The sequence below is a fragment of the Ceratotherium simum genome, chromosome X, assembly GCF_057802395.1.
Source record: "Ceratotherium simum simum isolate JZ-2026a chromosome X, ASM5780239v1, whole genome shotgun sequence".
In the NCBI taxonomy this organism is placed as follows: domain Eukaryota; kingdom Metazoa; phylum Chordata; class Mammalia; order Perissodactyla; family Rhinocerotidae; genus Ceratotherium; species Ceratotherium simum.
The window spans coordinates 68,139,532-68,165,052 of NC_141940.1; the positions used below are offsets into that span (position 1 = coordinate 68,139,532).

Sequence of the window (25,521 nt, forward strand, 5' to 3'; positions counted from 1 at the left end):
TACTTAATTTTTATGTATTAAATTTACACGCAGTAAAATTCAATCTTTTTTAGTGTACAGTTCTGTAAATTTTGACAAATGCATAGAGTGTGTAACCACCCCAACAATTAAGGACAGAACAATTCCATCACCACAAAAATCTTCTTGTGTGGCCCCTTTGTGGTCTACCCCTCTCCCTCCAGCCCCTTATAGCCACTGATCTGTCCTCTGTCTCTATGAGTTTGCATTTTCCAGAATGTCATATAAATAGAATCATATAGCGTGTCTCAGTGTACTTTTATTTTGTGTTTTTATTGAGTGTCTGTTAATGTATTTTTTTTTCATATCTGTAGATCACATCTCTTCAATTCAGAACCAGCTATTTTACCATCCATAGCCATCTCCTTGTCTCTCTAACATAATGAAATTATTTTCCCCTGTGTGTGTGTGTGTGTGTGTGTGTGTGTGTGTGTGTGTCCCAGCAGGGCCTAAGAGTAGTCATGATGTTCCACATCATTAAAATAAATCCAAATTATAGGCAATTGATTTTATTTTATTGGTATTTTTCCTTTGAGTATATTATTCTTTTTTAGTAAAATCATCCCAGTTTTACAACCCACTATGATCAACAGAACTGGGTCAAATAAATGGAAAATTCTTCAGCTATGTAGGATTTTTATTATTTTTCACATGGGGAAATGGATGTTTAATGAAAACTGACTATGACACAAAAACCTTTAAAAAGACAGAAGTGCTTCCCTACAATCTAAGTTTTGCGCCCATCCCCCAAACAATAATGAATAAAAAAGAAGGCATTTGCTGTCTATAACCTGAAATTTAAGACTGTTTTGGTGCCTTAAGTAATAAATTAAGAAGTTTAACTTTAAAAAGGTCACGAATAAACACAACTTTAAAACTTTGTTTAGCGCACACAGCACAGTTCCTGGGACACAGAAGGTATTCAACAAGCTCTTGTTCATTTACTTTTTAAAACCTCCCTCAGTGATATTAAGTATATTTTTGCTTTTTTTAAAATTTTCATTTGATACTTTGGAGGCAGAATGAGGGACTAAGACAGCTCCTATCAATCACGCGGTTACGTCCAATTTTTCTAGAATATTACACGAAAGAGGTGGATTTCAAAGACATCTAAATGAGCCTCGGCGAAAAAAATTCGGTTTCAGCAACCTTAGTCCACCTGGGACTCCGAAAAGCCGCAACGCTTCACAACTGCGCAAGCGCGTTTGAAGAGCCACTGAGCGCGTCATCTTTACGCAAATGAAAGGGGCGGCCCATCATCCTTAGCGGACCAATGAAAAATATCCAGATTATCCTTTTTCTATTGGCTAACGGAGACCAATTAGAAGTGAACTGTCTTTTAGCGGGCGTCTAGCAGTAGAGCGCGGTGACGTAATGTGAGGGATGGCCCGGCAGGGCTGAGCTGGACCAATGAGGAGGGGCAAGGGACTGGTTTGTGTGTTCTCACGCCCAACCCTCAGACCCAGCCCGGGGAAAGTTTCGCTTCTGGGAGGGAGAGGAGCGAACATGGCAGCGCGTCGGTGGCTTTGGTGTGTTTCTGCGACCGTGGCGGTGGCGCTGCTGCTCATTTACGGGGTTCCCTCAGCATCTGCCCAAAGAAAGAAGGAGGTGAGGACGGTGTTTCCGGCAACACGGGCTTTTTCCAATGAGTGGGGCTTGAGAGGGTCTGTTCTCCTCTTCCCGACCCCCTTTTCCCGCCGGTTCTGTGTCTTTAGCGGCTCCAATTCCGCCGTTTTCGGAGTCGTGGGGTTCACTAGAGAAGAAACTGTAACTCCTTGTCTTCTGGGGATGTAGAGTCTGAGATTGAGGTAGGTTAGGTGATAACTTCTCTCCTATAGGCCTGTGCATAGCTATGAGTTTTGACACTTCTTTGAGTATGGGCCCCATCAGGTGGTGGGGGGAAGACTTTAGGTCCAGGGAGTAGAAGAACTGAGTCTTTCTGCTGTCAGTAGATGTAACTCACTTATAGGATTGTATATTATATAATAATTCACTCACTTATATAATTATGTAGAGAGCTATATATTTTGTAGCATTTTCACTTCAGGAATGTGAGAACTAAACTGGACAGAAACCATGCCAGATTTATTACATTGTCCAAATAATTAATTCAAAGCAATTCCCTGGAGTGGAAGTTCTTAAATCATTTTCAATCATTTACCAAATATCGAGTGTGCCAGGCACTGTTCTAGGAGCTTGGTATACGTAAGGGAACAAAAGTAGTATCCCTCCTCGTTGAATTTACTGGCTTTGGCAAGTGGAGGAGATACAATATTCTTTTTTTTTTTTAATTTTTTATTTACTTATTTTTCCGCCAAAGCCCCAGTAGATAGTTGTGTGTCATAGTTGCACATTCTTCTAGTTGCTGTATGTGGGACGCGGCCTCAGCATGGCCGGAGAAGCGGGGCGTCGGTGCGCGCCCAGGATCCGAACCGGGGCCGCCAGTAGCGAAGCGCGAGCACTCAACCGCTAAGCCACGGGGCCGGCCGAGAGATACAATATTCTTTACTCACCATTAAGCAACCCAAGCAGAGAAATTTTTTTTTTTATTGAGATAACATTGGTTTATGTTACATTATGTAAATTTCAAGTGTACATCATTATATTTCGACTAGACGGCATCATGTTCACCACCTAAAGACTACCATCCATCACCATGCACATGTGCCCAGTCACCTCTTTCCCTCGCCTCCCTCCCCGCTTCTCCTCTGGTAGCCACCAATCTAATCTCCCAAGCAGAGAAATTTTAACATTGTGTTTTTTGGGGGTTTTTTGTGTGTGTGTGAGGAAGATTAGCCCTGAGCTAACATCTGTTTCCAATCCTCCTCTTTTTGCTGAGGAAGATTGGCCCTGGGCTAACATCCGTGCCCATCTTCCTTTGCCTTATATGGAACACCGCCACAGCATGGCTGGACAAGCGGTACCTCGGTCCGCGCTGGGATCCGAACCTGTGAACCTGGGCCACCGGAGCAGAGCACGAGAACTTAACCACTACACCCCCGGGCCTGCCCCTAACATTGTGCTTTGAAACATTTGTGATTTAGATCCATATGCTCTTAGAGCTTTAAAGATAACTAATAATTATTTATGCTCTCTAATTTTATAGATGAGGAAAACCTAGTCCTAGGCTTACACAGTTAACTGTTACAGAACGAAGACTGAAACCCTAGATCAGTCAGTCTTATGCTATTTCCTGTACATTCTGTGCTTCCTGTAGTACACAATACCTGTACATGCAGTTTTAAAATACAATTTAAACATCTTAGATGTCAACTTTAGCTGAATTTAAAAAGAACCTATCTTCTGTGTTTCTGTATATTCGAACTATTTCATAATAAAAAATAAGCTAGCAAATTAAAATAAGTGACTTCTTATATTGGCAAAAAGTAAAATAAAAAATACACGATTTTCAAAGGTATAGTGAAGTGAGCAGGCTCATACACTGCAACTAGAAATTGATGTACTTGTTAGGGAGGGTTTCAAGCCTTTTACGTGGAAAACGATGCAGAGCAACATGTTTTATATTCTAGATGCCATTTATGTTAAAAAAAAACCCTATATATAAGTCTAAGTGTATGTATAGAGAAACCTTTGTAAGGATACACAACAGTCCATTAATAGTGGCTATCTCTGGGTAGTTGGAGTTGTTCATTAGAGGAACACTCACTTTTTATCTTATGTACTGGTATTTTCTGCATTTCTGTGATGACCACTTACTCTTTTTAATAAAAAAGTGAAGATTTTTAAATTTTTTTGTGAGGGAGATCAGCCCTGAGCTAACATCCATGCCAATCCTCCTCTTTTTACCAAGGAAGACTGGCCCTGAGCTAACATCTGTGCCCATCTTCCTCCAATTTATGTGGGACGCCGCCACAGCATGGCCTGACAAGTGGTGCGTTGGTGCGTGCCTAGGATCCGAACCCGGGCCGCCAGCAGCGGAGAGCATGCACTTAACTGCTACACCACGGGGCCGGCCCCATGAAGATTTTTTTAAAACTAGTATTTCTACCAGTTAAACTATATTTATTCATTTCATGTCTCTTAGAAGCAGAAGGGTCTAGCTGGAGATAGATTATTTTAAAAAGGAATCAGCAATGAATTATATATTTTAAAATGGTTAACGTGGTGGATTTTACGTTATGTGAATTTTATCTCAAAAAAAAAATTTTTTTTTGGTGAAGATTGGCTGTGAGCTAACAACTGTTGCCAATCTTCCTCTTTTTGCTTGAGGAAGATTGGCCCTGAGCTAACGTCTGTGCCAGTCTTTCCTCTATTTTGTATGTGGGTTGCTGCCACAGCATGGCTTGATGAGTGGTGTAGGTCTGCACCCCGGGTCTGAACCTGTGAACCCGAGCTGCCGAAGTGGAGCACACCAAACTTAACCACTACGCCACTGGGCCAGCCCTCAAAAAATTTTTTAAAAAAGAATCAGATTTTAACCCCCTTCTCATCATGCCCACTGTTCAGACCCTTATCGCTCTTGCAAATCTATTGCAATAACTGCTTAACTGGTCATCCTTGAACTCATTGTTTACAGTGTTTCCAGAGATACTAACATGAAAATCTGAAAACCTTTTAACCTATTTTGCAAAGTATAAAAGGGCTTCTATAGCCTGTCCCTAGTCTGCTTCCAGGCTCATCTCAGTCCAAGCTCATCCCTCTACTAGTCATAGTGAATTACCTGCCTTCCTTGATTGTTCTGTACTCTCTTGTGTCTGTAGTACTTGCTGGACTTCTGCTGGTGTTATCTCCCTTCTCTCACCCCACCCCCTCATTCACCTGAGGGTTCCTACTCAAATCTTAGCTCAAACATTACTTGCTTCCTCAACTGAGCTTTTCCTGGTTCCCCCAGGTGATTTGAGATGAAGTCAGCACATCGTATTGTCATTATTTATATACCAGTCTTTCCCATTAGACTGTGAGCATCTTAAATACAGACAGTTTTAAATTAATTTTTCTTTCCCTTGCACCCAGCAGTGTCTGTCAGAAAGGTCCTCAATGAACATCAAATTAATTAATTAATTGTGTGTATATAGAGTCAGGAATCTGTTCTTTCACTTGCAGGTTTGTTTAGGTTTCACAACCTAAAATTGGATTTCTCATCAGTAAACAAGGAATTAATATACACTGGTAAAGATGTTTTAGTTTTTACCCCTTTCCTCTCTAACTGAGGAGGTTTCAGGTTATTTCAAAAAAGATTACTGTGATACTGCTTAGAGACAGTTTAAAAATATAGGCGGAACAATTACTTTTTTGGTCAGTTTTTGAAAACATTATTTTTAAAAATCCCAGGTCTGTCTAACATAGTAGATTCAGCTTTAAATAGTAGGGTAGTGTCTGATCTTATAATCTAAGTACTCTTTTTAAAAAGACACCTCTCCTAAATGAATATAACTAAAAATCACTCAAGTTTCTCATAGTTCTCTGTGGTTGAATAGAATGCTACCCTACTTATCTGATTATTTGCACCTGTAACACTGTTTTCACTGGAACGTTGACTTATTCACTAATATTTATTCAATACTTTCTACATGCCAGGCACTATGGTTTGCGTGTGTTATCTATAATCCTCACAATAACCCTGCGGACTAAGTATTAACCCCTTTTGAAAGATGAAGGAACTGACGTTGAGGAGGAGAGAGGTTAGGGGCTTGCCCAAAGAAGCACAGGTCTAGAGGCTGAGCTGGGATTCCTCCCCTGGTCTGAACTCCAAAGTCTATGCTCTCTGCTGGGTTTCAAAGGCTTGTTTTTCAGTGACTTGTTTTATTTTTATTGTGAATTATTTCCCCCTGTGGTAGAAGGGAAGTTACTTGTCCTTGCATCTGGTTGTGTTTTAGGGAGGCAGCATGATAAAAATAAAAAAGCATGGTCTTTGATAAAATTATCCATATTTCATGATCTACTTCTGGGAATCTGTAATAGACAAATAATATGAAATATGGAAAAGAGTGAATGCACAAAGCATACTGAAGCATAATAAAAATGGTCATAATGCTCAGATGGCAGATAGTTTTTCCCTGCTTTTCTCAGTTTTCCAAAAAACTCTGTAAAATTTTAAAGAGCATATATGTTAATGCAACCAAAGTGATCTTTAGCAAGTTACTCTTGAGTCTCATTTTCCTTATCAGTAGAATGGGAAAATGCCTATTTCTTCGTGTATTGTGAAAATTAGATGAGGGCTGTAAAGTGCCTAATTCAGTACCTGGCATGTAGAAGACATTAGATGAATATTAGAAAATAAAATAAGATTGTGTTCCTCTGCGGTAGTAAAATGTTTTTTCAACTGATATTTTTGTAATGTTTTTATGAGGATTATTCAGAAAATAGAATTACCTGCATATTGTGACAAGGCAGGCTATTATTGAAAAAATGTCTACATTCTCTGACATTGCTGTGAGAACTGACACGTGAAAGTGTCACATGTGCAAAACCCCTGCACTTCTTTAGAAAATACCTTACTACTAAGAACCAAAGGCTCACTAGCAGTGGTAAAACAAACAAATTGAGACACCCCCAAAAAATAAAACATCAAAGAGAGGGGACAGTGGTATATTTTAGCCCTGTCCAGGAAGTAGGTGAACTCAGAATGGAGCAGATGGCATTTAAGGATTAAAAATGCTCTCTTCTCTGCTCACTGTCTCCTTCAGTCATTATCTGCCAATTATGTTTCCAGATCTGTTCAGTCTCGCTCTTAATTTAAGGATGGAGTTGGAAATTTATTGCTTAACCAGGAATTTTATTCTACTAACGTCTGGAGACTGGTGGATGATTAGGAAAGCTAAAAGTATCGAGAATTTTTATGAATGAACCCTGATGGTCTAGAACACAGATACAATCAAATAAGTTTTGGGGGAAAGGGAGGTGCATTTTAGAGGAATTCACACTGGTGATGCTTAGCTTTCTTACTTCTGAAATTCAAAAGAAATCTCAATGGCAGGATCAAATTTTAGCTTTAAATGATAATGGCTTCCTATCTGCTATTTTTGATGAGTGATATTCAGTGACGGTAGGAGAATTTGTAGTTGTTAAGGCTTAATCTTCTTAGAGCTAATTGAGATAAATATTATGCGAGCAGATAGAATGAAAGTAAACTGTTGTCTCTCTGCCCTCTCTTGGCCCTCTTAATTCCTTGTAGTCCTAAAATTTTCATTATACTTGATTATTACTAACAGGATTAGAGATATTAATTGACTTCCTGTTAGTGGGATTATTTTGTGGCCATACTAATTTAAATGTTTCAACAGAAGAGAAAGACTTTAAGCTTACTTGACTTTGTTGGTATTATATTTTAATTGTGAATATCATTGCTCTTCTTTTTATTTTATTTGAAAAGTTGAGGGCTGGCCCCGTGGCTTAGCGGTTAAGTGCGCACGCTCCGCTGCTGGCGGCTCGGGTTCGGATCCCGGGCGCGCACCGACGCACCACTTCTCCGGCCATGCTGAGGCCGCGTCCCACATACAGCAACTAGAAGGATGTGCAACTATGACATACAACTATCTACTGGGGCTTTGGGGGAAAAATAAATAAATAAAAATTATAAAAAAAAAAGAAAAGTTGAAAATAGAGTAATGTATTCCAAGAAGGGGATAAATTAATTGATTGTGACTTTGCTTATAAATTTAATGTTTTTCCATAGTAAGCCTGTATTTTGTTTTGAATAAGTATATCCAATGCAAATTAAAAACTGGATGGATTTATTTTCTTAAATGTTCTTTAAAACTGTTAGTGGAAAACGTATTTCCAATAGTTGTTTCCAAATCAATTGCTTTTTTGAGTTACTGAGTAGTTCACTTGATAAACCTCTTACCTTTCTGTACTATAGTCCTTGGAAAATGTGTTTCTTACTAATAACTTTAAAGTATTAAACAGTAAATAGAAGGACCTGAAGGGCATAGGTGACATTTTAATCTTTTACTTTTGAAGGTTGTGACTTTGGAAGATAAAGAAATATCTGGAGAGTGAATAGTGGGACTTAGTGTAGAGGCTATAGAAAAACAAAATTTTTATTTCTGAGCCATAGCTTTCATTACCCAAACAATGGGCTCTTGACAACGGATGAGAGGCACCCTAAGGAAGAAGTTCTTCAGTACTAGAGATTTACTGTGATGAAGAAAGCTTTCAACTCAAATGTGAAGAAAAGAGAAATTCCTTCGTAAAACCATATACTAGAGAAGACAAAAGAGGACTAGTGAAAGAAGTATCTAGGAATTATTGAGGCGTTATATTTGAGTTATCTAGAATATATCACATTCTTCCAGGAAGATCTGGTGGTGGTTTATTATTAGGAATGGTGTATTTTTTCCTGTTGTTCATCATTTGAATCACTTAATGTTTATTTAATTTCCCTGTGTTATGCACAGAAATTTATATGACATGTGGTTCCTGACAATCAGAATTATGTAGAGCAGTAGTTCTTAAATTTCAGTGTAAATAAAGAATGATTTGGGGTACATGTTAAAATTCCATAATCTTGAAACCTACCCTAGACCTACTGAATCAAATTTATTAAGGATGAAACCTAGAAGTCTGCACTTTTAACAATCCCCTGTATAACAACCACACTTTGAGAAACACGAGTCTAGAAAGTTTATTTTCCATCACGCTAAGGGCTTGCTCTGGGAAGTTTTGGTTTACTTTATCACCAGGTCTTTCTTTTATGTTGTATTCTGATCAATAATGAATAAAAAAAATTTTTGAATACATAATAAGATTATAAAAACTTAAATCGTACTGTGAAAATTCTTTTCAGTTTAGAACAGTGGTTCTCAATGAGGGAGGGGGGAATTTTGCTTCCCAAGGGTTATCTGGCAATGTCTGGAGATGTTTTTGGTTGTTGCAGCTGGAGGTAGGAGTGCTACTGGCATCTGGTGGGTAGAGGTCCGGGATGCTGCACAACATCCTGTAGTGTGCAGGACAGCTCCCTACAACAAAAAATTATCTGTCCCAAGATGTCAGTAGTGTCACCGTTGAGAAATCTGGTTTAGAATGATCATGGGCTGTTTGAATCCCAGCTCTGTGTCTTACTAACTGTGGCACTTTGGGCAAGTTACTTAACCTCTCTGATCCTGTTTACTCAGCAGTTAAATGAGCATAAAAATAGAGTATTTACCTCATAGTGTTGTTTTGAGGATAGAATTAAATACTCGGTACAAGGAGAGAGGTTGATGCCTGACACATACATACTAGGATTCCGAATAGCAGCTGCTGTTTTCTCCATAAAATCAATTCAAGATAGGCTTACCATAAGATATATTAAAAGATTAAAAGATTATATCATTGTGAATAAGGATTATAACTTCTAATTATCATGTTCCAGGCTATATTCATGTAATTTTATTGTAAAAGTTTAAAACTAGGTCATCTTTTGTTGTGATCTGTCTTCAGTTCATTTTAAAGAACATGAACTCAGAAAGTAGCCTAATTGCCTCTGTATTAAGCAGTCTTTTCAGGTGATATTCCCATTTTATAAGAGCTTTAAAGAGAATTTGTAATTCCTTTGAAGTAATTTCTTCTACTTGATAAATTATTTGGGGATTGAATAGCCAGAAATCTGGTCTTTTCAGTCTGTTAGTAAACAGGAAGAGGAATGTTGTAAATTTTTTACATAGACCTGGTTGAAAAAGTCTGTTCAAGATTTTTGTTTAGGGGCCGACCCCGTAGCTTGGTGGTTAAGTGCACATGCTCCGCTGCTGGCGGCCCGGGTTCGGATCCCGGGCGCGCACCGACACACCGCTTGTCAGGCCATGCTGAGGCGGCGTTCCATATAGAGTGGAGGAAGATCAGCGTGGATGTTAGCTCAGGACCAGTCTTCCCTCAGCAAAAAGAGGAGGATTGGCATGGATGTTAGCTCAGGGCTGATCTTCCTCCAGCACATGCGCGCGCGCACACACACACTAAATAAATACATAAATAAATATGAAGATTTTTGTTTAAGAAGACTCAACATATTTATAGCTAATTCAAAGCACATGTATTTGTTTTGTTGGAATGATCATATATCTATGTGATTGAAAAGAGGTAGACGACATAAAACTTTTTCAGTACCTGTTACTGCTTTCCACTTTTTTTTTTAAAGATTTATTTATTTATTTACCCCCCAAAGCCCCAGTAGATAGTTGTATGCCATAGCTGCACAGCCCTCCAGTTGCCGCATGTGGGACACGGCCCCAGCGTGGCCGGAGAAGCGGTGCGTCGGTGCGCGCCCGGGATACGAACCCGGGCCGCCAGCATCAGAGAGCACACACTTAACCGCCAAGCCACAGGGCCGGCCCTCCACTTTTTTTCTTTTTTTTTTTTTTTTTTTAAATTAAAGATTTTATTTATTCATTTTTTTCCCCCCAAAGCCCCAGTAGATAGTTGCATGTCATAGGTTCACATCCTTCTAGTTGCTGTACGTGGGACTCGGCCTCGCGTTGGACCGAGAAGTGGTGCCTCGGGGTGCGCCCGGGATCCGAACCCGGGCCGCCAGCATCAGAGCGCGCGCACTTAACCGCTAAGCCACGGAGCCGGCCCTCCTCCACTTTTTTTTCTAAAATAGCCCCAAATAGAATCTGTAGCCATGGTGAATAAAATAGCCAAATCATGTTTGAATTTGCTGATGTCAAATTTAATTTGAAAATATAACAAAATTAATGACTGCTTTAAAATATAGAATACATATTTTTAAACTGCGAACCAATATTGTTCTCTGAACTGTGAAGATCATTAAGGCTGTATCAAATAATAAGAATTCATTTTGTTGGAAAAACTGAATAAACTTAATCTATGCATCCTTAATTTAAATCAAATATTCCCTACTCTTGACAATTATTGGTAACTAATTCTACTGTTAAAGATGAACTAGCCTCCATCGCTTGCCCCTTATCCTGTCTACCTTCTAGTTCACTGTCTTCCATAGCCCTAACCAAAGACCTGTTTCCTTAGTATCATTCATTGTTCCACAAGTCTTGTTAATTATTTGTTATACCAGTCTTTCGAGAATGTATATATTTCTCTATGGGCTTAGAGACTATATTCAATTTTCCATGTGTGGCATATTCACTTTGTGGCTCTTACTGGAATTATTTTGTATCTGCTACAAAACTAATTTTTATGCCATCTTTCTCTGTAGTTCATTGAAGTATACTCAGGAAATAATTTTCTGTATTGGCTGAATTCAGGCACGCTTTAAAGGTAAATCATGCATTTTTAGAATTCATGTTACTATTCCCTTCCTGAAATAAAAAAAATTCTGTTTCTATGTAAGTGTTTATGTGTGCAATCATCTTTTTTTCCTTATATGTTAATGTATACAAGTGAGTCTATACCCGGCTGGGAACCGTTAAATAGAAATTCAGTACACACTTATTGAGTGCCTGCTATATGGTAAAGTTCTGTGTGTATCTGCTCTCTAGTAGCTAATAGTCTAGAGAAGGAAACAGAAGTCAAAGTATCTTAGAATGATAAGTGCTAGAATACGGGTAAAAAGTGTTATGAAACATCTGGAGAGGAGGATTAATATGCTGTGTCCTTGGTCCTTGACTGCTTAGGAAAACCATTTAGGGTCACTCAGTTAACAACCTGCTAGATATGCATTCTGTGAGAATTTTGTTGAGGTGACCAAAGCCACAGAAGCTTTTCTTTCTTTCTTTTTTGTGAGGAAGATCAGCCCTGAGCTAACATCCATGCCAATCCTCCTCTTTTTGCTGAGGAAGACTGGCCCTGAACTAACATCCGTGCCCATCCTTCTTCCACTTTATGTGGGACGCTGCGACAGCATGGCCTGACGAGCAGTGCGTTGGTGCGCGCCCGGGATCCGAACCCGGCTGTCAGTAGCGGAGCGCGTGCACTTAACCGCTCCGCCACAGGACCGGCCCCTACAGAAGCTTTTCTTAATGGTTCTGGGGATTATTTTTCTTAGCCTAAATCTGAGGCAACTCATTTGCATTCCTGACACGGATCTTTCAAAGAGTGCTGTCTTTCTAGTAGGTTCGTGATCCACTTCCAAAGTGAAAAGGCACATCCTAACATCTGTTCTCTGATGATTGAGTTTAAAGAGAGGGAACTATTTTTAAAGTTTGAACAGCAGTGCCCTGGCCAAATTTCAGTGTAAGTAGTGGGAAATGTACTGGTCAAATGCTTCTGAATAATGAACCACTTCATGATTGCCCAGCCCTTTGTAAACATATCTCTGTAAAGAAGAACAAAACCATAAATTAGCATTAACTCTGCATTGAGATTCTTGTCTTCTACACTTCTTTTTTATCCTTTCCTGTCTTCCTACTAGTCTTGCAAAGTTTGAATATAAGGGTGGAGATGAAGGGAAGGATAAATAAATATGATTGCACTTAATTTCAAACTGAAATTCTCATTGACCTTGCTTCTCTTCCATTGCCTCATGATGACTGACTATTACAAAGAAACAAATGTAGCTGTTTCTTTGTGTGGACGTAAATTTTCATTTCTCTGGGATAAATGTTTGGGAATGCAATTGCTGGATTGTATGGTTACTATATGGTCAGTTGCTTAATTTTTAAGAAACTGCCAAGCTGTTTTCTAGAGTGATTGTACCATAGTGCATTCCCACCAGCAATGTATGAGAGATCAAGTTTCTCTACATCCTTGCCAGCATTTGGTATTGTCACTGTATTTTATTTTAGTAAGAGGTGTGTAGTGATCTCTCACTGTGCTCTTAATTTGCATTTCCGTAATGGCTAATAATGTTAAACATCTTTTCATGTATGTATTTGCCATTTGTAGATCATCTTTGATGAAAAGTCTTTTCATGTCTTTTGCCCATTTTCTAATTGAATTGTGTTTTCTTCACTGTTGAGTTCTGATAGTTTTTAAAAATATATTCTAGCTACTAATCTTGTCAGATATGTGGTTTGAAAATATTTTCTCCTACTCTGTATTTTGTCTTTTCATCCTCTTTAACAAGGTCTTTCACAGAGCAAAGGTTTTTAATTTTGATGAGGTCCAGTTTATCAATTTTTTTCTTTTTGTGAATCGTGCTTTTGGTGTCAGGTCTAAGAACTCTTTGCCTACCCCTTGATCCTGAACATTTTCTCCTATATTTTTTCCTAGAATTTTTAGTTTTCATTTTTTACATTTAAGTATGTGATCCATTTTGAGTTAATTTTTATGTGAGTTGTGAAGATAAGTTCAAGGTTCATAGTTTTGGCTATGGATGTCTAGTTGCTCCAGAACTATTTGTTGAAGAGGCTGTCCTTCCTAGAGAGTTGCTTTTGCACCTTTGTGAAAAATCAGTTGGCTATACTTGTGTAGGTCTATTCTTGAGTTTTTGTTTCCGTTCCATTGATCTATGTGTCTATCCCTTTATCAGTACCACCCTGCCTTGCTTATTGTAGCTATATAATAAATCTTAAAATCAGGTAGAGTGATTCCTTCCACTTTATTTGTTTTGAAAATTGTTTTAACAATTCTAGTTTCTATGTAGGTGTGGTTTTTTTTTTTTTTGAGAAGGAAAATCTTATATAAACTTAGCCGGTTAGTTTAACTCAACATTCTTTGGAATCTTTGGGAAATGAAAGGTTTTATGATTTTATATTATTTTGTCTACTAGTAAATAATAAGTAATTCACATAGAACATGTAGTGTCTGATTAAATCTCATCATGAAATAATATAATTTTAAGAATAATTATTATCATCAGGCCCACCTACCAAATTTTATTTTTAGATCTCTCACATTTTCTGTGTACCTTTACTTGTTATTCTTGGTTTTAAGTAAGTTGCCTAGTTAAAAAGAATTTTAAATGCCAAGTTGAGAGTATTAACAGCATGCTCCCTTTATCTTAGTTATTTTTGTTTTATTTTATTGAGGTCATAATACTTTATAACATTGTGAAATTTCAGTTGTTCATTATTATTTGTCAGTCACCATAAAAATGTGCCCCTTCACCCCTTATGCCCACCCCCCAACCCCCTTCCCCTCTGGTAACCACTAAACTGTTCTGTTTGTCCATGTGTTAGTTTATCTTCCACATATGAGTGAAATGATACAGTGTTTGTCTTTCTCTGTCTGGCTTATTTCGCTTAACATAATACCCTCAAGTTCCATCCTTTGTCTTTTATAGATGGTGTTATCTGAAAAGGTTAGTCAACTGATGGAATGGACCAATAAAAGACCTGTAATAAGGATGAATGGAGACAAGTTTCGTCGCCTTGTTAAAGCCCCACCAAGAAACTACTCCGTTATTGTCATGTTCACTGCTCTCCAGCTTCATAGACAATGTGTTGTGTGCAAGTATGAACTTTCAACTACACTTTAAAATTAAATAACTTATAAGATTTTAACCATTTCTCAATCTTAGAAGAACCAAATTAGTTCAGTGGTTACATACACAATTAGTATGTATACCGTACTTAGGATAGCTGTAGTAACACATATTACTACTACTCTTTTAAAGTCATTTCTTGGTTGTCCATATTAGTTGGGGAGGAACAAAGAGCAAGGATAAAGTAGTGTGGAAGCCATCATAGGAATAATTAAAAAATCTAACAATCATCTTATAAATTGGTATCAACTTATATAAATGTACGCCAATAGCATTGATGTAGTGTTTTATTATTTGCAAGTGCTTTCAACTTCATACTCTTGTTTTATCATAACAACCCCAGACGGTAGATAAAGTAAATGTTCTCTCATTTTTGGTAGAAACAGTTTCCAAAATTTTAACTGGTCTACCCAAAGCTAGAGATATTTATTAATGCAATAATAGTGACTACATCCAAATTTGGAATTATAAGAGAACTTTTTTAGAAAACAAAGATGCATGATTTAGAGATGTTTCTTTCTTCTAGATTATTTTTTACTGATTGTAAACCTTGAAAATGGAGAATAATCTCACTTAAACGTTCATCAAACAATGGTTTATTGATTTTATTTTACTGTTTCTGAATGATCTTAAGAATAAAGATTGAGGGGCTGGCCCCGTGGCGTAGCAGTTAAGTGCACGTGCTCCGCTGCTGGTGGCTGGGTTCGGATCCCGGGCGTGCACCGATGCACCACTTGTCAGGCTATGCCGTGGCGGCGTCCCATATAAAGTGGAGGAAGATGGGCACGGATGTTAGCCCAGGGCCACTCTTCCTCAGCAAAAAGAGGAGGATTGGCATGGATGTTAGCTCAGGATGTTATCTTCCTCACACACACACACACACACACACACACACACACACACAAAGAATAAAGATTGATATTTCTTGAAACAAAAGCACTATAGATAATTGAAAATAGTGGATACTAAAAAATAAAATAACTTTTGCTTTTTGTTTTTTTTTTTAGTTATATTTTTAGATCAGTATGTGTGATCTGGGAATTCACTTTAAATGAAGTGACAAGGCAACCCTGTGAAGAACTAATTTAATAAAATCTTGGAGGCTTTCCACATTCTGACAGCCAGGGCCCACGTGAAGGAATAGACAGCCTTCTGTTAGAATAGTGTATTATGCTACCCTAAGCCTTGCTAACTTTTCTTAAAGGATTTTCTCCCCAGAGGTAGGAGATAGTCAAGTATTTGGTCCCAGAGTTCTTAGTTTTTGAGGCGTATGCTGAATATAAATGTGAATAGAAGAAGGAAAAAGAATAGTAGGTGTTAACTATGAATAAACTAAAATCTAAAATTACTCGTAATTCAGTCAGTTCCCTCACTAACAATCGAGAGTAACAAAAATGTCAGGGAACAAACACAAACTCCTTCATAATTCTGTGTTAAATGCAAATTAATGGAATTCTTATTAACTTGTTTTTATTAGCATCTGACTTTCTACAAGTTTAAATTTGAATTTAAACAATTTAAAATTAGCTCACATTTTCCTAAACTCATTCAAAAAATAAAAATTAAGCAACAGCATTGTGTATAATACTATATATTTGGTGCTATCAGAATGAGAAGTATAAGAAAGATGCCCTACCCTTATTATCTGGCTAGGGAAATGAGTTCCACACATGAAAATTTAGCTGGCAATATAAGACAATTTATGATTAAGTACCAAATTAATTGTGTACATAATAAATATTGTAAAATTTCAGGAAGGACATATAACAGGAGTGGTTAGGGTTGGCCTAATGGAGAAGATAGGACTTGTACTAGGGCTAGACAGATGGACCAGATTTAGATAGGGGTGGGATATTCTGATTAGAAGCAATGATGTGTGCAAGGGATGAAAAGACATCCTGTTTGAGATTGATTAGTAGTAAAGTAAGGCTACATAAAAGCTAGATGCATTATTTGGAACTAGATGATAAAGAACCTTGAATAACCAGTGAAAGAGCTTAGAGACTGTTCAAAGGTAATAGAAAAGCAACAATGGTTTCTGAGAAGAGGAAGAGTTTCAAGAAAGTAGTAATTTAGGAAGATTTATGTATACTGCAGTGTAAGAAGGATTGGAGTAGGAGAAACCAGAGTCAGTATTTTAATATTCTAATGTCAGATATTAAGGATCTGACTTTAGATGATAGCAATGAAAATAAACGGGAAGGGATGGGGTTAAAAAATAATCACAAATGAAGAATTGTCAGATCTTGGAAACTGAAAGCATATGGGTAGTAAAAGAAAAGTGAAACGTGACTTGAGGTTTCAATTAATCTCAATTCCCTAGATTCTTATCTTTTACCCTAATAATTCATCCGACCGTATTTTTATTTAATAGGTAGCATTTTGTACTTTAGATGTTTTAAATGGATTAATATTATAATCTGCTTTCTCTGGGAATACTCTTCAACCTTGTCTTTGAACTCTTAGAAGTAATTTAGGGTATTAAAAATTGTTGTAGAGACTATTAGCTGGATTTTCCCAGTGACTACTGAAAGAGCTTTGAGATAAGAAACAGGCACCAAGTATGAAGTGGAGTCAGGTAATTACTACTTTCTGTTGAAATCCCCAACACTTGGGATAAGGCTTCTCTTGTGCCACAATAATGGCAGTGTTTTCCAAGGCTTTTCCTAACCCTGTCAGCAGAGCCTGACTTGCTTGTCTTTTTTTTTTTTCAATATTTACCTCATTGGAAAAACTGCTCTTGTTTCTTTGGATCTGTTTTACTGCTGATGAACTAGATTGCTTTTAAAAATGTTTTATATGTTATCTTCACAAATCTGATTGCATCCAGGCAAGCTGATGAAGAATTCCAGATCCTGGCAAATTCCTGGCGATACTCCAGTGCATTTACCAACAGGATATTTTTTGCTATGGTGGATTTTGATGAAGGCTCTGATGTATTTCAGATGGTAAGATCTTTGGTTTATTCTATTAAGTAGGAATAGGTAAACTATGGATAAAGTGGAATAAATCTTTTTCGATGGCCACAAGAAGTTAAATAGGACTTATCTTATGTAAAATCTAGAGTAGTTAGTGAAATAAAAACTAAACTTGAGCTAACCATGAAATGTAATAGTCAAAGCTAACCTTTTAGATTATGGAAATTGGGTAGTAATCAAGTAACTTTATATATATTTTTTTTGTGGTAAACTATATATAATAAAAACAATACCATTTTAGCCATTTTGAAGTGTACAGTTTATTAAGTAACTTTTTAAATCACAGCATAAACCCTGCCATTATGCCACCATTATGTAATTTGTGTGTGTGTGTGTGTGTGTGTGTGTGTGAGGAAGATCAGCCCTGAGCTAACATCCATGCCAATCCTCTGCTTTTGCTGAGGAAGACTGGCCCTGAGCTAACATCCGTGCCCATCTTCCTCCACTTTATGTGGGATGCCACCACAGCATGGCCTGACAAGCGGTGCCTTGGTGCACGCCCAGGATCCGAATCCGGGCCGCCAGCAGCGGAGCGCGTGCACTTAACCGCTACGCCATGGGGCCGGCCCCACCACCATTATGTAATATTGAAGTTCTTAGTTTAGCTAGGTACCTGTCTTTACCCCATTGCTTCTTGTCTTATTGGAGAAGCTCCTTCTTCTTGTTCAAAGCTTAGCCCTTTTCCTGTGCCCTGGATCCCATACCCACCGGCTCTGTCAATTATGACCTCTCTCACTTGTATTTTTTTTTAATTAAGACTATTTTTTTAGAGCAGCTTAAAGGTTCACAGCAGAATTGAGGGGTAGATAAGAGATTTCCCATATAATCCCTGTCCTTACACATGGATAACCTCCCCCATTATCAACATCCCCAACCAGAGTGGTACATTTGTTACAGTTGATGAACCTACCTTGACACATCATAATTACCCAAAGTCCATACTTTACATTACAGTTCACTCTTGGTTGTATACATTCTACTGGTTTGGACATATGTATAATGACATGTATCCATCAACATGGTATCATAAAGAGTATTTTCCCTGCCCTGAAAATCCTCTGTACTCTGCCTCTTCATCCCTCCCCTCTAACCTTTGGTAACCACTGATCTTTTTACTGTCTCCAGTTTTGCCTTTTCCAGAATGGCATATAGTTGGAATCATACAGTATGTAGACTTTTCAGATTGACTTGTTTCACTTAGTAATATGCATTTAAAGTTCATGTCTTTTCAGGGCTTGATAGCTCATTTCTTTTTAGTGTTGAATAATATTTCATTGTCTGGGTGTACCAGAGTTTGTTTATCCATTCACACACTAAAGGACGTCTTGGTTGCTTCCAAGTTTTGGCAATTATGAGTAAAGCTGCTATAAACATCTGTGTGCAGGTTTTTGTGCAGATCTAAGTTTTCAGCTCCTTTGAGTAAATATCAAGGAGCACAATTGCTGGATCATATGGTAAGAGTATGTTTAGTTTTGTAAGAAACTGGCAAACTATCTTCCAAATTGGCTGTATCATTTTGCATTCCCAACAGCAATGAATGAGAGTTCCCGTTGCTCCACATCCTCAGCATTTGGTGGTGTCAGTGTTCTGCATTTTGGCCATTGAAATAGGTGTATAGTGGTATCTCGTTGTTTTAACCTGCATTTCCCTGATGACATATGATGTGGAGCATCTTTTCAAATGCTTACTTGCCATCTGTATATCTTCTTTGGTGAGATGACTGTGAGGGTCTTGGGCCCCTTTTTTAATCACGTTGGTTGTTCTCTTATTGTTGAGTTTTAAGAGTTCTTTGTATATTTTATTTTATTTATTTATTTATTTTAATTTTATTATTTTTATTTTTATTTTATTATTATTTTTTGTGTGTGTGAGGAAGATCAGCCCTGTGCTAACATCCATGCCAATCTTCCTCTTTTTTTGCTGAGGAAGACTGGCCCTGGGCTAACATGCATGCCCATCTTCCTCCACTTTATATGGGACGCTGCCACAGCATGGCTTGCCAAGCGGTGTGTCAGTGCGCGCCGGGGATCCGAACCGGTGAACCCCAGGCCGCTACAGCGGAGTGCGCGCACTTAACCGCTTGTGCCACTGGGCCAGCCCCTCTGTATATTTTAGATAATAGTCATTTATCAGATATGTCTCTTGCAAATTTTTTCTCCCATTCTGTGGCTTGTCATCTCACTCTCTTTGTCTTTCACAGAGCAGAAGTTTTTAATTAAGTACATCTTATCAATTATTTCTATCATGGGTTGTGTCTTGGGGGTTCTATCTAAAAAGTCATCACTATACCCAAGGTACTCTAGGTTTTCTCCTATATTATCTTCTAGGAGTTTTATATTTTTGCCTTTTACGTTTAGGTCTGTGATCCATTTTGAGTTAATTTTTGAGAAAAGTGTAAGGTCTGTGTATAGATTAGGTGTTTTTTTGTTTTTTTGCTTATGGATGTCCAGTTGTTTTAACACCATTTGTTGAAAAAAACTATCCTTTCTCCATTTAATTGCCTTTTCTTTTTTTTCAAAGATCAGTTGACTATATTTATGTGGGTCTATTTCTGGGCTCTCTATTCCTTTCCATTGATCTATTTGTCCATTCTTTTGCCAATACCACACTGTCTTGATTACCGTAGCTTGAAGTTAGGTAGAATCAGTCCTCCAACTTTTTTCTCCTTCAATATTGTGTTGGCTATTCTGGGACTTTTGCCTCTCCATATAAACTTTATTTTTTTTTAATTAATTAATTTTTTTTTTTGTGGGGAAGATCAGCTCTGAGCTAACATCCATGCTGATCTTCCTCCTTTTGCTGAGGAAGACTGGCCCTGGGCTAACATTGTCCCCATCTTCCACTTTTTTTTTTTTTTTTTTATGTGGGATGCCGCCACAGCATGGCCCAACAAGTGGTGCATTGGTGAGCACCCAGGATCTGAACCCGGGCCGCCAGCAGCAGAGCACGCACACTTAACCGCTGTGTCACAGGGCCGGCCCCTCTCCATATAAACTTTAGAATCAGTTTGTCACTATCCGCAAAATTACTTACTGTGATTTTGAGTGGGATTGCATTGAATGTATAGATGAAGTTGGGAAGAACTGGCATCTTGACAATATTGAGTCTTCTTATTCATGAACATGGAATATCTCTCCATTTCTTTAGTTCTTTGATTTCTTTCATCAGACTTTTGTAGTTTTCCACATATAGATCTTGTACATGTTTTGCTAGATTTATATCTAAGCATTCATTTTTGGGAATGCTAATGTAAATGATATTGTGTTTTTAATTTCAAATTTCTCTTGTTCATTGCTGGTATATAAGAAAGTAATTGACTTTTGTGTATCAACCTTGTATCCTGCAACCTTGCAATAGTTGCTTATTAGTTTCAGGAGTTATTTTGGTTGATTCTTTCAGATCTACATAGATGATCATGTCATCTGTGAACAAAGACAGCTTTATTTCTTCCTTGCCAATCTACATGCCTTTTATTTCCTTATCTTGTCTTATTGCGTTAAATAGAACTTCCAGTACGATGTTGAAAAGGAGTAGTGAGAGGGGACATCATTGTACCTGATCTTAGTGGGAAACCTTTGAGTTTCTCATCATCAAGTATGATGTTAGCTGTAGGAATTTTGTAGATATTCTTTATCAAGTTGAGGAAGTTCCCCTCTACTCCTAGTTTACTGAGAGTTTTTTATCATGAATAGGTTTGGATTTTGTCAAATGCTTTTCCTGCATGTATTGATATGATCACGTGATTTTTTTTTAGCCTATTGATGTGACAGATAATATTAATTGATTTTTGAATGCTGAACCAGCCTTGTATACTTGGGATAAATCCTACTTGGTTGTGATGTATAATTCTTTTTATATGTTGTTATTTGATTTGCTAATATTTTGTTTAGGATTCTTGCATCTATGTTCATGAGAGATATTGGTCTGTAGTTTTCTTTAGTGTCTTTGTCTGGTTTTGGTATTAGGGTAATGCTGGCCTCATAGATTGAGTTGGAAATATTCCCTCTGCTTTATCCTCTAAAGGAGATTGTAGAGATTGGTATAATTTCTTCCTTATATGTTTGGTAGAATTCACCATTGAACTCATCTGAGCCTGATGGTTTCTGTTTTGGAAAGTTATTATTGATTCGATTTCTTTAATAGATATAAGCCCATTCACATTGTCTATTTCTTCAAATTGTGGCTTTCAAAGAATTGGTCCATTTCATCTAGGTTATCAAATTTGTGGGTGTACAGTTGTTCATAGTATTTTTATTATCCTTTTAATGTTCGTGGGATCTGTAGTGATATCCCCTCTTTCATTTCTGGTATTACTAATGCGTGTCTTCTCTCTTGTTTTTCTTGGTTAGTTTGCTTAGAGCCTTTTCGATTTTATTGATCTTTTTTAAAAAACAAGCTTTTAGTTTCATTGATTTTTTTCTCTATTGAATTTGTTTTCAATTTCATTGATTTCTGCTCTAATTCTTATTATTTATTTTCTTCTCCTAACTTTGTATTTAATTTGTTCTTTTTCTGGTTTCCTATGGTGGAAACTTAGATTATTGATTTTTCATCTTTCTTTTTTTCTTATACATGCATTCAGTGCTATAAATTTCCCTCTAACCATTGCTTTTGCTGTATCCCACAGATTTTGATAAGTTGTGTTTCCATTTTTATTTAGTTCAAAATATTTTTAAATTTTTTATGAAATTTCTTCTTTGACTCCATGTGTTAAATAGAAATGTATTGTTTACATATTTGGGGATTTTCCAGTTATCTTTCTGTTATTGATTTCTAGTTTAATTCCATTGTGGTCTCAGGGAAGACATTGTATGATTTCTATTCTTTAAATTTGTTAAGGTGTGTTTTATGGTCCCGAATGTGGTCTGTCTTGGTGAATGTTCCGTGTGAGCTTGAGAAGAATGTGTATTTTGCTGTTTTAAATGAAGTAGTCTATAGCTGTCAGTTATAGCCAGTTGATTGATAGTGTTATTGAATTCAGCTGTGTCCTTATTGATTTTTTGCCTGCCGGATCTGTCCATTGGATGAAGTCTCTAACTATTATAGTAGATTCATCTATTTCTCCTTGCAGTTCTATTAGTTTTTGCCTCACGTTGTTTTATATTCTGTTGTTAGGTACATACATGTTAAGGATTGTTAGGTCTCTTGGAGAATTGACCCCTTTATTATCATGTAATGCTCTTTTTTTATCCTTGATAACTTTCCTTGATTTGAAGTTGGCTTTGTCTGAAATTAATATCACTACTCCCAGTTTCTTTTTATTAGTGGTTGCATGGTATATTTTCCTCCATCCATTTACTTTTAATCTATATGTGTCTTTATATTTAAAGTGGGTTTCAGGGCTGGCCCCATGGCATAGTGGTTAAGCGTGTGTGCTCCACTGCTGGTGGCCCGGGTTCGGATCCTGGGCGTGCACCAAGGCACCGTTTGTCAGGCCATGCTGTGGTGGCGTCCCATATAAAGTGGAGGAAGATAGGCACAGATGTTAGTCCAGGGCCAGTCTTCCTCAGCAAAAAGAGCAGGATTGGCATGGATGTTAGCTCAGGGCTGATCTTCCTCACAAAAAAAAAATAATAATAATAAAGTGGGTTTCTTGTAGACAACATATACTTGTGGTTTTAAATGCGTGTTTTATGTGATTCCATTTTCTCTCCTTTCTTAGCATATTGGTTGTACTTTTTTTTTCCATTTTTTAGTGGTTGCCCTACAGTTTGCAATATAGATTTACAGCTAATCCAAGTCCATTTTCAAATAACACTGTACCACTTCATGGGTAGTATGAGTACCTTATAATAACAAAATAATCCTAATCCCCCTTCCTCTGTCCCTTGTATCATTTCTGTCATTCATTTCACTTATATATAAGCATATACACACACACACACACAATTGAATACATTGTTGGTATTATTTGGACACAATGTTATCTGTTAGATTAATTAAGAATAAGAAAAATTAATGTTTTTATTTTACCTTCACTTATTCCTTCTTCAGTGCTCTCCCTTACTTTATGTAGATCCGAGTTTTTGACCTATCTTATTTTCTTCTCTCTAAAGAACTTCTTTTAACGTTTCTCGCAAGAAATTCCCTCAATTTTTTTTGTCTGAGAAAGTCTTTATTTCTCCTTCACTTTTGAGGAATCATTTCACAAGATATAGAATTCTAAGTTGGTGGTGTTTTCTCACAACATTTTAAATATTTCACTCCACTCTTCTTGCTTGCATGATTTCTGAAGAGCAGTTGGATGCAATTCCTATCTCTCTTCCTCTATAGGTAAGGTGTTTTATACCTCTGGCTTCTTTCAGAGTTTTTTCTTTATCTTTGATTTTCTGTAGTTTAAAAATGATATGCCTGGTTATAGTTTTATTGGCATTTATCCTGATTTATGTTCTCAGAGCTTCCTGGATCTGTGATTTGGAGTCTGATGTTAATTTGGGGAAATTCTCAGTCGTTACTGTTTTAAATATTTCTTCTGTTTCTTTCTCTCTTTCTTCTTCTTCTGATATTCCCATTATGTGTATGTTACACCTTTTGTAGTTGGCCCACAATTTTTGGATATTGTGTTCTGTTTTTTTTTTGGCTTTGTTCTCTTTGCCTTTTGAGTTTTGAGGATTCTTTTGATATATCCTCTAGCTCAGAGGTTCTTTCCTCGGCCATGTCCAGTGTACTGAGCCCATCAAAGGCATTCTTCATTTCTGCTACAGTGTTTTTCATCTCCAGCATGTCTTTTTGGTTCTTTCTTAGGATTTCCATCTTTCTGTTTACATTACCCATCTGGTTTTGCATGCTGTCTACTTTATCCATTAGAGCCATTAGCATATTAATCATAGTTTTTAAAATTCTCGTTCTGATAATTCCAACATTCCTGCTATGTCTGGCTCTGATACTTGCTCTGTGTCTTCAAATTGTGTTTTTTGACTTTTGGTATGCCTTATAATTTTTTTCTTCAAAGCCATACATGATGTACTGGGTAAAAGGAACTGCTATAAATTGGGCTTTAGTAATGTAGTGTGAGGTGTGAGGGGAGGGGAACATTCTATAGTCCTATGATTAGGTCTCAGTCTTTTAGTGAGCATATGCCTCTGGACAGTGAACTTGACAAGAGTTTTTCAGTTTTTTTCTACCCCCTTAGGGTGACAGGATGGCTGGAGTAGGCTAGAGTTGGGTATTTCCCTTCTTCCAGGTCAGTTAGGCTTTGGTAACACTCCAGCAGGTCAGGCTCTGGTTAACTCGTTTCCCCTGAGGGCAGGCCTTGTTAATAAGAACAGAGTGCTCTGGGGTACTTCAAAATGGTTCCTTTACCCTCCCCACAGCCAGAATCATGAGGGGATTTTTCTCCAATATTTACTGTGGGAACGTAGTCAAGCGCCTGGAGGTAAATCTCACAATATTGTAAGGGCTCCCCTATGACTGTGTGCCCCTGGAGTTTTTAACTCTCACAGTCGTCCACACTGAGCCTCCAGCAATTCTTCAGGTACGGGTCAGGTTTTCCCACTCTGGAAATGGTTCCTGAGGCAGTTTCCACTTCTGGGTCTCTATTCAGATAAACCATGACTCCCTATATTCTCCTGTCTGTCTCTCTAATATTGGGGGCAGTCGTTTGCCCTGTGTCCTCCCCTCTCTTAGGGATCCAAGAAGAGTTGTTGATTTTTCAGTTTGTTCAGCTTTTTACTTGTTACGATGGAGTGGCGACTTCCAAGCTCCTTACATGCAGAACTGGAAATCATAACTTTCAACTGTGTTTTTAACTTCAGCCTCTGTACTAGTTCTTTCCTCTTTGCATATAAGGGGACATAGATTCAATTTTGTCTGTTTATGTCTAATCATATATTTGGACATATTTTATTCAATAATTTAATAAAACATGAAAGATTTGAATATAACTTCTTGCTGTACATATTTACATGAATGACTTCCTAATCCAAAAATTCATTATGTCCCAAATGAAACTCCTGTCTCTCCTACTTCTACTCAAACCTGGTCCTCTTGTGTTCTGTATCATTAGTGACACTTCTTTGTCATTTTTTTCTTCTTCTACAACATCCATCATAGCCATACCCCATTTACATTCTAAGACCCTGATCTCTCATTTGAACTAATGCAGTAGCCTTTTAACTGGTTCACTACCATTCATATAGTACTCTCTCCATATTGTCTGCTATAACAGTTCGCAGAGTTTTTTCTAGAGGGCATTAATAAGAATACTTGGGGAAAAATTAAATTTGAGTAACCTTAGTTTAAACAAAA

General features: G+C 37.5%; 1 protein-coding gene across 2 annotated transcripts in view; it reads left to right on the plus strand.

Annotated features, from left to right (window-relative positions):
- Positions 1–1,423: 1,423 nt before the first annotated feature.
- The window catches only part of MAGT1 (magnesium transporter 1), a 43,742-nt gene continuing 19,644 nt past the window's right edge, over positions 1,424–25,521 (plus strand). The window contains exons 1-4 of one of the 2 annotated variants that reach the window (XM_087426813.1): positions 1,518–1,626; positions 11,129–11,190; positions 14,096–14,265; positions 17,127–17,244. In XM_087426813.1, coding sequence (XP_087282939.1) covers positions 14,096–14,265; positions 17,127–17,244 — 288 coding nt within the window. In that variant the 5' untranslated portion in view covers positions 1,518–1,626; positions 11,129–11,190. Of the gene's footprint in view, positions 1,627–11,128; positions 11,191–14,095; positions 14,266–17,126; positions 17,245–25,521 lie in introns of both variants that reach the window. The other variant, XM_014796502.2, reaches the window with a different exon arrangement.